General features: G+C 43.6%; 1 protein-coding gene across 1 annotated transcript in view; it reads right to left on the bottom strand.

Annotated features, from left to right (window-relative positions):
* BEND5 (BEN domain containing 5) overlaps window positions 1-18,155 on the bottom strand; it is an 876,445-nt gene that overhangs the window by 852,377 nt on the left and 5,913 nt on the right. The window contains exon 2 of the mRNA XM_065842086.2: window positions 8,285-8,407. Coding sequence (XP_065698158.2) covers window positions 8,285-8,407 — 123 coding nt within the window. The remainder of the gene's footprint in view (window positions 1-8,284; window positions 8,408-18,155) is intronic.

Below are 18,155 nucleotides of genomic sequence, written 5' to 3'. Positions count from 1 at the left end.
CTCAACATTCTCTCAACAGACAAAAGCCGATACTTCAGCAATAACATGTACACAAAAGGCAGGATAGCACTGTGATAATCAACTGAGAGGATGACAAGTGTTTGGGATAAGTGAGAATGGATCAATCCAGCAGCTACTGAACAGAAGAACCACAGGAAACACATGCAGTAATGACCAAAAGTCAAGTCTCAATGTGCTATCATCTTTTATTTCTCCAGTGAAAGCAGAAATTAATTACAACATTGCTGTTCCACTCCTTCTCTTGGCTGTTTAGGAAGGGGCACATCTACAACGCTTTTCAGAGGAATAAGCGCATCATCCTACGTCACCTCACCCAGCTCAGACACCGATCAGCTGGCAGCAATGTGTCTGCAACGGCAGAGAATTGGGGGTGAACAGACCCTCCCGTATCTATGCAGCCTCCAGACGCTCTGGGCTGCGCTAACACGGCCCTGCCATCCCACCTGGCTGCACATCTATGTGATCACTAGAGCACTAGAGATTTCATTGTACAACTTCACAGTCATACGAAAGCCGTATGTAAAGCATTATATTAATGAAACTCAGTGTAAGTAGACAAAAATTGCAGACAAGAAAGAAGAAGACCAAAAAGGAACACAAATGTCAAGTAATTATTAGTCAATCATTTCAAAACTCACTGTGAATATAATTTCTTAAGCTGACCACCAAAATGTTGAAAGGGGAAAAAATCTGGCTGCATTATACCTTAGCTCTATATATTTTTATATTGCATTCATGACAAAGGTTTAAAGGCTTTTCACATGAGAAATTTGACATTCATTTCCAGTCTCGGAAGAGGCTGCCAAAACTGAATTATTCACAATGTAGAACAGTAGCAGCAATCAGCATTCAAAACAAACTTCTTAAAAAACAGATAACTCATACTTCTCACGAACAAAAAGTTAACTTACAGTTTCAGATGAGGAACAGAGAGAAGTGATTCTACCAGAAATTGTTGTAATATAATAACAACCCTTAATATATTATGGTAATTTACCTCCACATTACGTTATTGCAGGAGATCCTGGAACTGCAGTAGTTGTCTAAAGAACACACAGTGATAATAGATGGTTTGTTCCCAGCTCGTTTGCAGGAATATCAACACTAAATCAACATTAGCGTGCTACAGGCTGAACCTAGAAGGCAATTACGCTACTAAACAGAGTCAATAAATGCAAAATGAAGCTCTGCATGGAACCAAGACAATGTATGTTTCACACCTCATAGCTTGGATCCAAATTCCTGTTGGGCTGAGCAACATATTCTAAAATATTATTTCCTAAAATAATCTAAGAATAAAAATGCGTGTAATTGATGTAGAAACACCTCTCCTGAGGTATGTTTTTCAACCCGTGTTCTTTCAAAAGTACAAACCATTATGTATTTCAGAGTGTTTTGCCTCTTCTTGCGTTACAGTGGCAGCTCAAACAAGCAAAGATCTTCATTTGCGTGTTAACTTTGGAACAGCAGACAACTGAGAATTTAGAAACAATTTAGAGAAGGAAAAGAACAGAATCCATCTGAAGGGTAACCTGACTTTGGGGAGTGGTAATTCCCAAGTGATTTCTAAGGGATCTCAGGGCAGGAGGAGGTTGCTCCACACACCTATCTGAAGGGTAACCTGATTTTTTGGGCAGTGGTAACTCCTAAGTGATTTCTCAGGGATCTCGGAGCAGGAGGAGGTTGCTCCACACACCTATCTGAAGGGCAACCTGATTTCGGGGAGTGGTAATTCCCAAGTGATTTCTCCCATTTCGCACAGCTGAATTTCACTACAGAAGGTGCCAGGTGGCCAAGAGCCACGTCCTTAGTGCTGCTGCCTTCTGCAAAACAGGGATAATATTACAGATCATTGAACTAACCGAATAAAATACCACTGTTTAGTCTAGCAGAATATTTCAGCCTTCTCCCAGGTGAAAATAAAGCCTTTCCAATACGTCTTAGCTCCAAAATATTTACTGTTCTGATGGCACTTTATTCTGAGTGCAGCCATTCCTTCTGATCATCCATATAGCACCATAAGCAGAGTAAAGAACACTTCTCAGTTCCTTCTGGTTCTCAATGGCTCTGACTTACAAAGACAGAGTTTGAGCCAGGCCAGCGAAGGCAGAGAACTCTTCTGGAAAAGAGCAAGGAGAAGAGTCCCTAACAAACAAACAAAGCCAAATGTTCCCACTGAAACTGCTCTGCACTCTGTTTTCCCTGGGTTTGAGAACTCGGCAAGAAGAAATTCTGGAAGGGTGGCTGGCAGCTCTTTCTAAGGCTCGAAATCAGATAACAAACTAAGGTAAAGTTACGGTCTGCACTGCACCCGTCAGAAGAGATTGACCTGAAAACTAACATGATTCTCTATTTAAAGCAGCAATTATTCAAAGCCATTATTTCCTTAGTAACTGAAGAGTAGCTCACCTGTTACTCTATAGAGTAACTATAGATTTATTCAAATCCAGGAACTTTATATGAGAAGCATCTCGCATCTCCTCACCAGTGACTCCAATGCTGCTACAAACATTTTTAGGTAAAGCACAAACTGGGCTGCGTTTTTCTCTCCCTCCTTTCCACTGTGACCGTATATACACACCTCTGTGCACCCATGAGTGAGCAACTGATACCACACTCGTGTCCACATGAACATGTGCAGTTTGAAATAAACACAGCTGCATTTATGTCAATGATTTTATATTCAAATCTATCTGATTATGCTGAAATAAACACAGCTGCATTTATTTCAGTGATTGTACATTCAGATAAGGATATTTGTTCTGTGCAGTGTAATGTTCCTCCATCCTGGCAGGGACGTTGCGATTCTTCCTTACATTTCCCTCTATCATTTTTCCAGATGGAAAATTCTGAACAGAGCCAGAAAAAACGGAAACTGGAAAACATATCTCACAAGCTGGTAGATATGAAAACCCTTCTGCTTCTTCTGAAAAATGACTTAAACACATTTGTGTAAAGTATCTTTGTGATGATGTTTATGTTTAATTTCTGCTCTGTCAAAGAGCAAACTTCAAAAAATCCCACCAAAAACTGAAAGTCTGATGGAAACGTAAGTACTGGGAATGTATACTGCAGAATCCTAGGAACAGATCTGCGTCTGCACAGCTGCTGTTAACGCTCACGCTCCATCGTCAACCACTACCTTCCTTGTTTCAATGGAAACAATAACTGTAAGATTTTCCTTCCTTTTATCTGATCAAATTATGGGTTTGCATTATGTTAATTTTGATTTATAGCTATAACCTGTAATCTATATTTAGAAATTAGTAAAAGATTATCATATGTACCAAAACTGATAAGCTATTTAACCAGCTCTATCTACCAGGTGAGATCCAGGTCTAGTCCAGCCAGAAACGGATCCCTAGAGAAATAATGGGAACAAAGTATTCAAGATACCTCCCCACAATAATTACCCAGTTTACAATGTACAGTTTGTGAACCTTTGGAGCCACAGACAGCATCAGTATTTAGTAGCTCTGAGCTGATTTTTCTTCCCTGGTCTTGCCAGTTGGGTTTTTTGGTGGAAAGCACGACACACGTAAACTTTCAATATCCACAGCATCCCGCAGGAAGAAGCTTCACAGGTTAATGAAACAATATGTGAGGAGCCATTCTCCTTTGTTTGCTTTCAATAAGTTAACTGTCAGTGTCATTTGAATGCCCTGTGCAAAAAGAGCAGAGGCGGAACCACTGTTTCATATTCATTGACATTTTGGGTAAGAATCATGGTTTTACAGACCACCAACAATATTCTTCGCCCATTGTCTCTCTTCCAGAGTAAGGATTCGTCCTCTATTTGGCTGCTCCCCATAGAGAGGCTGTTGAAAATCTGCTCTGGGCTTACAGTTATCTGATCTCAGGCATTTGTGCTTCCATTTGCAGTCGGTCATTCTGGTCCCTCTGGGTCAGTTGAACAGCAAATCAAGAGGTGCCTGCACAGCAGCAGGAGACGCAAAGGCGGCGCGAGGCAGGAGGGAGAGGCCGCTCTTGGAGAAGGTGCCACGTAATCACACGATAAACCCGCTGTGAAGATTATCATCAGCACACCAGCTACAATTAACATCCTCATTCTGTACTGATGCTATTACACTGATTCTTCTCGCACTGTCATTAGCTCCATGAGTCACAAATATCTGTTTCGCACAAGATACTCGACTAACGCTGTATTTGTTACCTGGAATCACATCAACGCCAAGCACTCCACCGGCTGTAAAAATGTCTTCCATACCATATTCTGTTTAGACATATAAAAGGTTAATATTTAGTTCCATTTGCAATGCTGACCTAGCAAGAAAGAAATTAATTTGGCATTACAGCAGCAACATCAATTTCCCATGTAACTTTAGCAATGCATTTACTGGAAGGAGATTAATATCAATTCCATAAATCATTCACACGCTCTTTCCGGAGCTTGAGACATCTGAGTAATGTCATATATGTTAACCGATATCACTTTGGGTGTGCTCCATCCATTAATCTGCGCCTATGGTCATCATTAGAAATAAACAAAAAAATCAGATCAATCTTTTGTTCTTCACTTTTTGGTGATTTCCAACTTGCAGCAGCCACAAAGTGTCAATATTGTGATGGAATGAGACTGCTCTGAGCCGGCAACAGACACCTTCAGAAAAAGGAGACGTTTGGTAAGTTATCCCTACTGCTAGCAATAACCACTTCATATCTTCATGTGAAATATGGTATAAATTACTGCCAACAAATACGGACATAACTAAAATGAAGTGTTTCATTAATCAGACACACCTCGATGCCACAAAAGTGGACTGGAAACAGACATCACTACTGAAATAATACATTGGCTTCCATTTCTTTGTTTCTACATTGGGTATAAGCATCGTCACAGAGTGAAAGCCAGGAGAGTCCACCTGACTCAGTGATTCCTGCTAAACACAGCAGAACATAATATAGGAAATATGGCACAACAACTAGTTATTGCTTCAGAAAAAGTGTTTACACTGGGAAAAGTATTTGGAGCGGCTCGTGCAGTTGCCATGTGTAGCAGTGTGCAGCGCATCGCCTGTATGCGCTGCTCCTGCTCCAGGGTCACAGCAGTGCCACTGAAATCCCGCTGAAAATGGGTATTTGTGAACACACGCAGGGTCAGCTCAGTTAAAACTTCTGGAAGCATATTACAATTGTATAATAAATTAGATGGCCAAAATTCCCAGGGTGGATTTCAGTTTTCTTTTGAACTTGGAGCTAGCAGTATTGTCTTATGTATCATCTTAGCTTCCATTTTCAAACTTTTACAAACAAAAATGTCAATTTCATAAGATGTTTTGCAACTCAAATTTTACAGTATTTTGTTAATCACAAGTGAGATGAATCTCACTTGATTTTAGCTGAAGTTACAGGTCAAGTCTTAGCAACTGGGGCGCAGGCACCCTAAACGGAATTCATCCCGTATGACATCGTTCAACCGGTATCTTCCATGGTAAAGCTCAATGGCCCATTTCACGCCTGTAAGAGGTTACAAAGAGATCAGCAGAATTACAGTCACTTACCGCAATTTTGAGTGTTGTGCAAAGTGGTTTAGAAGTACATTACCCTATTTTTGAAATACAGAAAGATATTTAAAACCTGAACAAAAATGACACAAGTGTACTTCTCAGCCACATGAGGTCTCTTACCACATTGTAGATCTGAACTTCTTCTCAGTTGATTAACATCATTTGGATTTTTTATCAGGTTTCTAATACCAAATGTTTGATAAACGTGTTGTAGGAAAAGACAAACGAACGTCTGACGATCATTTCCACTGCAAGGTGTTGGTACAGCAGTCAACACAATAATACATGGTTTGCAGTAATTGAGATTGAAGCTAAGATTCCACAAAACTTTAATTACAACCTTTTGAACACGAACCACAATACAGAAATTACCCAATCATAACATTTTTTCATCAAAAATCAGAATTCATCCAAAGGATGGAAGATTTAATGACTCTTGGCGGAGTTCCACTTTCTGGTTGAAATGAGAATAAAAGCAGACGGCAGCTTCATTTCTAATTTCAAGAAACACAGTATTTTTTAACATTTAAACAGCATTCTATTTGACTAACAAGCCAAAATATGTATTTTCAAAACCTTATAAAAAGCCCCGGTATTTAACAGATGAATGTTGAGATTTACGAACCTCTGTGAGCCAACGCTGCTCCTCCAAACCTCAAAAGTAATTACAAGCCACGCGATTTGGGCCACAAGCGGCAGAAACCATGGAGTTGGGGTTTTCAGGGTTTTGTTTTCTGCTCCGTGTTCCCCCACTGTCACCGTCCTGTCCCCCACGGCAGCTCCCCCGCGTTCCCTGGGACACCCCCAGGCACCAGAGGCACCACGACCACCCCAGAGCATCAGTGCGCTGCTGTTTGCATGTGTTCACCACTGGTCGGATCATAGCAGGGAATAGATCTTAGCATTGATACCCATTTCATAAAATAGACAATAACTAGTTAATTTGCTTTGACCTGCTAAGGTACTCTAAGAAATTACCTGGCTGACATATAATGTAAGATAAAGTGAATTTACATATGAACTGTACACAAGATTATTATCATTCTTGCTAATACATCATTGTCATGAGAAAGTAAATGAAGGCATTAATTGTATTCATATTTGTATTTTGGAGGTGTCTGAATATGCAAAGCAACATCACAGCCTCATCATGTCATAGTGTAAATAAACACAGTATTTCAAACAGCATCTGCCTCTATCACATGGGATTATTGTTGAGGTATATAAAGTATTAACATTACCTTTGAACTGAATAAATGTTTTAATTTCAAAATATCATTAATTTTATTCTTCAAAAACTGAAATTAAACCATCATGCAATGACTCACATTACTTCACAAATCATTTGATGGCTTCTACTGATCCTTTTCATTCAGAGCAGCTTAACACACTGAAGTAAGTTTCTCGGCTTGGCCAACTGATTGATTTCATAAGCCATCTTCTGTTACAAAAGTTTGTAATACCATAACGATAATGAAACAGCATCCGAAGAATTTGTAAAAGTACAAAACTGTTGTCTGGACCTTCAGAGACAAACCCTAAAAAATAAGACACTCTACTGCTCATTGCATCATTCCCACCTTTTACATAAAGCAATCAATAACTCAATTGACCGTTCACCCGGAGCTGGCGGCCAGCGTTGCAGCCTGAGGGGTGAACTCTTCACAAAAACTCCTTTTACAAGACGTTGTGGCTGTTTTGGCATCACCAGAACCGCTCACACAAACCACGCGCAAAACCAGAGTTTATCCTGCCAAATGCCTTTTGTACATATGGTGTTTTACAGTGTTCTCCAGGTCTGTAAGCCAATAAGGAGAGATTTAAGCTGAAAAATCTTGAGACACAGATATATGTAACACAAAAATTCAAACGATGCTACATATTCATACATATAAACCTACCTATATACCCCAAACACATATAAACATACATGACGAAAAATATTCTTTAAATTAATATGCTAACTGTAACTCCTGTAAAAACAAGTTCTCTTTCAATTTGCAGCAGCTTCCTGAGGTTTAATTCTCCTTCTGTGGACATCAGAGGTGGAACCTCTGTCACCCTCAGCAGTACAGAGTTAGCCCACAAGAAACAGAAATGCGTTTAAAGACAGCGCATACACGTCTGTAAAATCTTCCCACTATGCAAGGATGGGCTCGGCTCTTCATGCAGTAAACTCCTTGGCTCTTTACACAGTTAACTCCTTGGCTCTTTACACAGTTAATTTCTTGGCTCTTTATGCAGTTAACTTCTTGACACTTTACACAGTTACCTTCTTTGCTCTTTATGCAGTTAACTTCTTGGCACTTTACACAGTTAACTTCTTGACACTTTACACAGTTAACCTCTTGGTTTTTTACGGAGTTAACTTCCCTGGGAAACTGCCACGTAACATTTTAATAAACCTCCCATACTTTCAATACTACACCTTTGATGAGTGGCCTATATTGTTATAGGTATAACAACAGAATAGAATCGAGTTATGTATCTACACGTGGTAAGAGATGGACCTGATGAAATGTAGATTGTAGGTAATAACAAATTTCACCACCTTTTCTCCATTTGGACCGTCTGGTTTTACGTCATACTCTGACCGAAGGAACCAGTGAGTTGAGTAATAACTAATGCAAGTCTTCTTTAGAATTGAGACACTTTTTATAAAATGTGAGTGACGTAGTTAAAAGTGTTAACATATTGACAACCACGTAACACGAAATAAGGCTGCAAACGCTTACCGCTTTCAAAGCAGGCGTCAAACACAAGGTGTCCTTTCCTAGGCTGCCCACAGTGTCCCGCCGGCACAACAGCGCACTTGCTCACGTTCCCCGCTATGACATCCTCGCTCCCCAGGGCACCGCCTGCTGAGCAAGAGGAGCAAACAGAAACACCAACAAGAAAAAGGCGTAAGCATCACAGAAAAAGCTGTAAAACACACCATTCCCCATGCTCTTCTACAAACATGACATTTGCCCATTTCACACACGCACCAGGAAATAACCCTTGCTTTTCAAAGTTTAAGAGCTTGGCTACAATAACGGCATCACATTACAGGTTCTCCGAACTGCACAGCCTGGTTCCATGTGTTAAAGGTTCTCCAGCTACCGAATCGCACAGCCTGGTTCCACATGTTAAAGGTTCTATGGCTACCGAACCGCACAGCCTGGTTCCACATGTTAAAGGTTCTACAGCTACCGAACCGCACAGCCTGGTTCCACGTGTTAAAGGTTCTATGGCTACCGAACTGCACAGCCTGGTTCCACGTGTTAAAGGTTCTACAGCTACCGAACCGCACAGCCTGGTTCCACGTGTTAAAGGTTCTACGGCTACCGAACCGCACAGCCTGGTTCCACGTGTTAAAGGTTCTACGGCTACCGAACCGCACAGCCTGGTTCCACGTGTTAAAGCTTCTACAGCTACCGAACCGCACAGCCTGGTTCCACGTGTTAAAGGTTCTACGGCTACCGAACCGCACAGCCTGGTTCCACGTGTTAAAGGTTCTACGGCTACCGAACCGCACAGCCTGGTTCCACGTGTTAAAGGTTCTACAGCTACCGAACCGCACAGCCTGGTTCCACGTGTTAAAGCTTCTACAGCTACCGAACCGCACAGCCTGGTTCCACGTGTTAAAGGTTCTACGGCTACCGAACCGCACAGCCTGGTTCCACGTGTTAAAGGTTCTACGGCTACCGAACCGCACAGCCTGGTTCCACGTGTTAAAGCTTCTACAGCTAACGAACCGCACAGCCTGGTTCCACGTGTTAAAGGTTCTACGGCTACCGAACCGCACAGCCTGGTTCCACGTGTTAAAGGTTCTATGGCTACCGAACCGCACAGCCTGGTTCCACGTGTTAAAGCTTCTACAGCTACCGAACCGCACAGCCTGGTTCCACGTGTTAAAGGTTCTACGGCTACCGAACCGCACAGCCTGGTTCCATGTGTTAAAGCTTCTACAGCTACCGAACCGCACAGCCTGGTTCCACGTGTTAAAGGTTCTACGGCTACCGAACCGCACAGCCTGGTTCCACGTGTTAAAGGTTCTACGGCTACCGAACCGCACAGCCTGGTTCCACGTGTTAAAGGTTCTACGGCTACCGAACCGCACAGCCTGGTTCCACGTGTTAAAGGTTCTACAGCTAACGAACCGCACAGCCTGGTTCCACGTGTTAAAGGTTCTACAGCTAACGAACCGCACAGCCTGGTTCCACGTGTTAAAGGTTCTACGGCTACCGAACCGCACAGCCTGGTTCCACGTGTTAAAGCTTCTACGGCTACCGAACCGCACAGCCTGGTTCCACGTGTTAAAGCTTCTACAGCTACCGAACCGCACAGCCTGGTTCCACGTGTTAAAGGTTCTACGGCTACCGAACCGCACAGCCTGGTTCCACGTGTTAAAGGTTCTACGGCTACCGAACCGCACAGCCTGGTTCCACGTGTTAAAGGTTCTACGGCTACCGAACCGCACAGCCTGGTTCCACGTGTTAAAGGTTCTACGGCTACCGAACCGCACAGCCTGGTTCCACGTGTTAAAGGTTCTACAGCTACCGAACCGCACAGCCTGGTTCCACGTGTTAAAGCTTCTACAGCTAACGAACCGCACAGCCTGGTTCCACGTGTTAAAGGTTCTACGGCTACCGAACCGCACAGCCTGGTTCCACGTGTTAAAGGTTCTACGGCTACCGAACCGCACAGCCTGGTTCCACGTGTTAAAGGTTCTCCAGCTACCGAACCGCACAGCCTGGTTCCACGTGTTAAAGGTTCTCCAGCTACCGAACCGCACAGCCTGGTTCCACGTGTTAAAGGCTCTCCAGCTACCGAACCGCACAGCCTGGTTCCACGTGTTAAAGGTTCTACGGCTACCGAACCGCACAGCCTGGTTCCACGTGTTAAAGGTTCTACGGCTACCGAACCGCACAGCCTGGTTCCACGTGTTAAAGGTTCTACAGCTAACGAACCGCACAGCCTGGTTCCACGTGTTAAAGGTTCTACAGCTACCGAACCGCACAGCCTGGTTCCACGTGTTAAAGGTTCTACAGCTAACGAACCGCACAGCCTGGTTCCACGTGTTAAAGGTTCTACAGCTACCGAACCGCACAGCCTGGTTCCACGTGTGAAAGGCTCTCCAGCTACCGAACCGCACAGCCTGGTTCCACGTGTTAAAGGTTCTACGGCTACCGAACCGCACAGCCTGGTTCCACGTGTTAAAGGTTCTACGGCTACCGAACCGCACAGCCTGGTTCCACGTGTTAAAGGTTCTACAGCTAACGAACCGCACAGCCTGGTTCCACGTGTTAAAGGCTCTCCAGCTACCGAACCGCACAGCCTGGTTCCACGTGTTAAAGGTTCTACGGCTACCGAACCGCACAGCCTGGTTCCACGTGTTAAAGGTTCTATGGCTACCGAACCGCACAGCCTGGTTCCACGTGTTAAAGCTTCTACAGCTAACGAACCGCACAGCCTGGTTCCACGTGTTAAAGGTTCTACAGCTACCGAACCGCACAGCCTGGTTCCACGTGTTAAAGGTTCTATGGCTACCGAACCGCACAGCCTGGTTCCACGTGTTAAAGCTTCTACAGCTAACGAACCGCACAGCCTGGTTCCACGTGTTAAAGCTTCTACAGCTACCGAACCGCACAGCCTGGTTCCACGTGTTAAAGGTTCTACGGCTACCGAACCGCACAGCCTGGTTCCACGTGTTAAAGGTTCTACAGCTACCGAACCGCACAGCCTGGTTCCACGTGTTAAAGGTTCTACAGCTACCGAACCGCACAGCCTGGTTCCATGCACACGTGTGTCCCGTGGGTGAACACGCTCGGGTGCAACAGTCTGATACCAGCTGGATCCCTTTGTCTGACTGGGGCTCTCTAACACGTGTGTTCTGCACAGACTCCCTAGAACTGAGCTCCTCCACATCATCTTCCTTTACCGTAATCCTCCGCATCATCTTCCTTTACCGTAATCGTCAGCAGCATCTCCCTCACTATGGGCGTTAACGGGATCTTTCTCCTCTATCCTACGGCCTATTTTCATGCATCTTAAATGAACTTCAAACCTTTGAGACTGCCAAGTCCCACTCACATCTGCAATTTGAAAACTATTAGAAGGGAGGCAGGCGATTATCTGAGCCTTGCTTGCTTAGAAAACAAAACTCAAAAAAACAACTTAAATAAAGAATTTTTTTTTTTATGTAGGAGATATGAGGACATAAACTTTCCGCATAACGGCATGATTTTTGTCAACATATATCCGCAGTGTATATATTGAAAGCTTTGTCCTCCCAGTCAAATCACGCTGCGTAACAAACTGCACTACACAAAAACATGTGTTTCCATGTAGGGATGGAAGAACACGGCGCTTTTTTCATTTCAGCAATGTACAAGAAAGAACATTAATATTTGTATATTATACTATACATTAACATTATAGTGAAAGAAATCCACACCAATACAACTAGCTGTTCACTCTTCTGACATGAGCTCACCATCTTCTTCACTATTTACTGTTGGGACTATCATTTAGGAATAGAAAAACTATCTTCTGTGTTACAGAAAACCAGAAGAAGTGTGTGTGTCTTCAAGTGCCGAAGGAATGTGGTAGAATAATGGGATGATCATATCTCATTTCACTCTGATAAATAGGGCTACTAAGGCTTCCAGAAATAGACTTTTGGTCTGTGCTGATTTTTTGACATTTAAATGGGTTATGGGGGATGATGAATGTGACATAAAGCTCAATTTGTTTTATTTTTATATCGAAAACTATTTCACACAAATGTTACAAGCAATTCATACTGGACCTGAATGATGAAAACAGCTTATTAATTAAAACTGACCTTTCCATACATAAATGCGTTCCACCTCTTGAGGCAAAACACCTTAGCTGAGGTAACAAATTATATCAACATATTACTGACACCACAGTTAAAGGGTCTGACAGGCTTTCTATTATATACCCATATTTTCAGAGGTATATAAATCCAGATTAAAAAAATACATCCAGGTCAGCCCTCGGCATATAAACCTGCATTCTGCCGGGGAGGAAACTGGAGCCTCCCTGTCTTCGAGAAGCACTCCCGCAGAACAAAGAGAATGCAACCTCTTATTACTTAATCAGAAGCTCAAAAGTTAGATATTAAATAATGCATGCTAGTATTTTTTAGCAACATTATTATTTGCAACCTCAAGGTTATTTGTTTTAGACCAAATAGTTACTCACAGATAGCGATCTGCGGCACTTAAACTGTTTTCTTTAAATGGAAAATCGCTATTACTCATGGTATTTTTCACTGGATAGTTTTTACCCCGTAGAGTTTGGCAACAGGCTGAGAGGATTTGCCGAAAGGTTGGTGACACCAGGGGCAAACTCAGAGCTGAAAGGGGCATCTGTGTACGCGAGTGGCCACGATCGGGACACTTGATGAATTCATCCCTCTGCATCTGCGCCTGCAGTTCAGAACAGCAGCCACAGGAAGGCCATGTCCTCAGCCTCCTTCAGTGCCGCTTCGACTAAGAGCCCACACACACCTGTGGCAGGTGGTCACGTTAATCGTCTGTAATCCAACACAGGGAATCAAGGACACAAAGGAAAAATCAGGGAAAAGCTGCGGATCTCCCCCCAGGATGCAGGAGCTGCCAGGGACCGAAGGGAGCAAAGGGGAGGTGGGGAGCCAAGCGAGCAGAGCGGTGCGGAGTCTGAGCTCTTCCTGCTAAACTCTCACTCGTAAATCTCCGCTCAAATGAGGGGCTGCTTGTTACTCCTCAAAGACAGGCGGGAAACAGCGCTGAGATAAAGATGAACAAGAAAAGATTGCATTCATAACGCTGCCACCACAAACAGTGTAGGAAAAGCAGGCAGGAGACAGAGCTGCATCTCCCTTCCCACTGCACTGACAACGAGAAACCTGCCAATGGAGCCTGTACACGATGCAGAAGGAAGCTGTCTAGTGACTGTGTCCTACCAAAACTTCCCATCTGCTCCTCCTGGCCTAGTGTAGCCATGGAGGAATGAGAATAAAATCATCAGATGTCTTATAATTCATAGACATTTAATAATCTCTCCTTGCACGTTCTGTATTACACAGTACTTTCTTTAGTCAACCTTGAAACACACAACACAGTGTTTGAGCTCCACGTTATTACAATAAATAGCACGACACATGATGTCCCTTTTGGCACGTTCTGCTTGGGTGCCGAGGCAAGGCCAGAGAACCGGCCCCAGCAGAGCCGGCGCGGCTCCGTCCTCAGGCTCAGCAGGGGCAGCGAGTGCTGCTGGGGACACGGTGCCACCTTCACATGGAGGGAACCGTGTCCCTCCGTGCCCCGAGTCCCTGGCCAGCCAAGGGACGCTGCCCCGCACCGGGGACTCCGGCAGGTTCCCCGACGGAAGGCACGGGTGTGCGGCAGAGCCTGGGACGGGAGGGAACCCAACCCCCGGCCAAAGATCACCGACTGAAGCACATCCTGCACTTCGCTCTTAAGATCAGACTCTGCTTTGAAAAATGTTAGATGAGACACGCAAAGGCAAAAGTAACTTAGCAAAGACATCTTCTCAGACTGTAGGTCTTATTTTGTCAATTATTTTTCTTATAGGTTGTATGACACATAGCTATTTTATTCTAATTCTTCAGAGCTTAAACTCCTGGAGTCTCCAGCAAATCCCTAGGATTTACTTTTACCGCAGTATTAAACTTTAATGGTAATTTTCTATCAGGTATCAAATCTGTAGGTGTCTGAAATCTCTGTAAGTATATAAGGTTTTAAAATAAAACCCGGACAGAGCCTTCTGGTATCTGCATTCATCACTATTGTCACTGTGGATACGTTTCATACCAAACTAGTGAAAATGCATAGAATCAGTTACAGGGATCTGGGATTCTCAGTATGAAGAGTCTGGAAGCTTCCAGACCTTCTTGATATTCTTAAGGTCAAAGGGTAAAGCAAACACCTTTTTTCATTTAGGCACATATGAAAACAGTATTTGCTACTGTGAACATTATGCAAATGTAGGCACATTTTCTTTCAAAGCTGCAGTTTCTGGAGGAAGGTACTTGTTGAATAAGTAATGGTTACTCTTAGAAATGGGGAAGAAGCAGCCCAGCTCCGGCTGTGCCAGACCCCGAGGGCTCAGGTCCGCAGCCAGCAGCCTCCCTCACGCTGCAATGGGGAGGACAGCACAGCTGCACCAAACACCGAACGATACACAGGGAGTTTGCCTGGAAAACCTGCATCGTTCTTCCAGCCAGACTTACTGCCAGTTAGAAAGGAACATGCAAAGATACGATAACCGCCAGAGAGCTTTGTAGACGTCTTTCTTTAAGTACTACAAACGCCATCAAGACGCCTCTCATTCTGTGATGAGATCCTTATTTTAGAACAAAATTAGGATACATCTTGCCCCCGAAAATTTCTACAGTGCAAAGGTCTAATAGCCAGAATACCGCCAGCCAGGGCCCAAGAAAGTTGGCAGTTCTCCTGGCAGAGTTTCATCGGCCTTGAGCAGCACTGTCACCGTAAACCCAGACAAAGAGGTGAGCCTGGACCCTCGGTGCAGTTTGCAACGGACAGGAATCCATTCAGATGGCCGGGGCAGCTCCTGTTAGCTCCTAACCACACCAAGGCTGTGGATGAACATTGCTTCCCTCACGTTTGGGACACAAAACGCTTATGGAGAACGTGCCAACAACAGTGTCTTCTCCACCAATCAGAAAATTGCAAACAATACAATTTTAGCAAAATTATTTCATATCTGCACTTGTAGAAATATATAGTCTTAGTAGCTGATTATGGTCTTCTGTTCTATTGTTTATTTTTTTTAAGAAAAGCTTTCATATCATTGTCACTGGGCTTCAGCAGCACTGATATTCAAGAATACTTGTTACTTCTGCTCGCAGTGCTCTATTGCCATCCTAAAAATCTACGGGCAGCAGCAGGGAGGAGCTTGGAATCCCAGCTCCATTGGCTCCAAAACTGCTAAGGACCAGAAGAAAACAGCGCTGCCATTTCCATCCTCACCGCCACGGATCATGCAGCGAGGACTGGGAACGACCCTGCGAACCCAAACGCTGCAGGGGCTGCGGTCAGTCTGGAACGTGCTGGTACGGACTCACTGCCAGCTGGACAGAACTTGAAGAGATGATGTTAACACTACAGATCCCAGGGTTTGGGACAATGTCCTGCATGGCAGAACCACACCTGCTGCCCCACGGTCTGCGCTGGGCCCATCCTGACACTGGTACCTATTTCGGAGGTCAAGCAGAACAAGGAAAATGTTGATTATCACAGACAATTCTCATACAGCTTGGGTTGTTCTGAAAACTGGTAACATTGCATTGCATTTAGAAAACCAACATCTTTACAGTAATTATCTTTCACTCTCCTCCTACAGTGTGCCCAACAGACTGGCTGTCGAGAGCCCACCTCCAAACCCTAAGAAGATATTCACATCCAAGAAATTCTGCAGAATGAAAGACAAGCACAAGTTCAGTAGAGATTATCAGGTAAAATCTGAGCTTTGCACAAGCTTTGAAAGCACTCAGGAAAAATAAACTGCAAGCTCACTGCTCTGGACTCACAGCTTGTGGCTGGGTGCACAAAGAAGGAAACACGGCACCTTTCTGGTTTGGTTTGTCCTCCCTCTCACCACAGTCGCTGTTTCTGCAGCCATCCATCCTACCCACCGCGCGTTCAGAGGCAGGTGTGTAACCCCACGGTGCTGTCAGACACAGCTACTCTCTTCACTCTGCAGTTACAATCTTCTTAATGGCTACATATTTAAAATAATTAGGGGGTTTTAGTACTACTTCTGGAATAATTTGTTCCCCAAGGTTGCTGAAATCAATTACGCTATTAATTACTGCCATAATTCTAATTACTCATTGAAACAACCCCTTTAAGTTCTTCATTGAGAACAGCATCTTTCCCCCTACTTTCCAAACCAGGCCTTTCAAAAGGAAATATTTTAAGTCACTGAGAATTCCTTCCAGCCAAGCATTGCCCACTCACTCCCTTACGAAACACTTCAGCATAACCTCATATTTCATGTTAAATTATTAGATCACTGCAGTGTTTTATCTTATTAACAAAGTACAAGTGCTGTATAGCAAAACATTCAAATATTGTTTCAGAATTCCTATTTTCTAACACAAAAATGTCAGCAAAGCAAACTTGATCTATTAACTCCCTTGCATCAGCAACATAGCAACAGGAATTTAACTACAGAGAACACTACTAACTAATACACCGGATTCAGCAGTTTTTTAACTAAGCAAACGTTAAGTTGATACAATATTTATAGGAATATGAAATGCATATAAAGTATTTAAAATATTCAGAACACAAGCCAAACCTCTACCTACAAGAAGGCTTACACAGAAAGCTCTGAGCTCAAGTTACTGATTATCTGTACTGCTTAGAAATCAAATAAGCAGCAGGTATACTGGTGCTGAGTGCGGTTACCAAACCTCTGTTACCCTGCAGCACTACAGACTCGGGTCTGGGTGGGCAGCACAGACACAAGTTCACCTCGCAACCCTGTTCTACATGGACACCTCCCTGAAATAATGTCCCTGCGTTTGGATTTGTAGAGGTTATTTGAGGAAATTTTCATTAATCAAGTGCACCGTACTCTCTCATCTGCATCATATAAGCACCAAAACGTGATAGCCGCTTGATGGGTGCTACCCAGCTCCAAAATTCACTGTAATCGCACAGCAACTCTGCTGCTTATTGCAAACGCAAACACATCAGCAGGACTGCGACGAACCAGCTGGGCTTGCTTTGGAATGGATTCCTGCCGCTCCGCTCCGGAGATCCACGGGAACGGACGCTCCCCTCGCTTCTGTGGACACTGGAATCCAGCACTTTTGTCAGGGTGCTTATGAAATAATATGCAAAAGCAACATCTTGCCATTTTTCACTTGTGACCGGGAGATCCACTGCTAAGTACACACCTCTAAGAGTTAGTATGTAAATTAAATGCAGTTAGATAGCTTATTTATTTAATAATACTAATTTAAAACAACTACTTTCTTCTCCTGTCCCCTTTTCTATGCCTGATTTTTGCCACAGTGAATCTATAAAATCAGCCACTTAATCATACTGAGAAACCAGGGACACCTATGTATATTAGAAAGCATATGTATCAGACTATACATTCTAGTCTCTAAACTTAATGCATTGCTTATCCTAAAATAGAACCAATAATGAAAACACTTTACACGTATATATATTGAACTCAATGCCAAACGTTTGCAGGATCAGGGCCCTGGATGTAATATTGAAGCCCACGTCTCTGAATTTGCATAGCCCGTGACAAAATTAAATTGAGATCATCAGCACTATTTTGGTAGAGCAGAGTTTGCCAAAGCATTCTGACATGAAAATAGTAAAATTACTACCAAGTGTATATATGTATAGGGCTTAAAAATATAGCAGTTCTTAAATGACAGGCTTGGCTTCTGTGGCAACGCAAAGAAAATGATGAGTTGTGGGGACGATGTGACGGGGAAGCTGGGACATGGGACACAGATGTGTACCCATAACCAGTGCTGGATTCCTTGTAAACTGCTTTACCTCTACAGCAGATGACGCGGGGACACGGCTTGAGCAACAG

Source organism: Patagioenas fasciata, chromosome 6, assembly GCF_037038585.1.
Source record: "Patagioenas fasciata isolate bPatFas1 chromosome 6, bPatFas1.hap1, whole genome shotgun sequence".
NCBI lineage: Eukaryota > Metazoa > Chordata > Aves > Columbiformes > Columbidae > Patagioenas > Patagioenas fasciata.
Note: the sequence above shows the minus strand (reverse complement) of the source record. Positions and strands in the feature narration are given on the sequence as shown.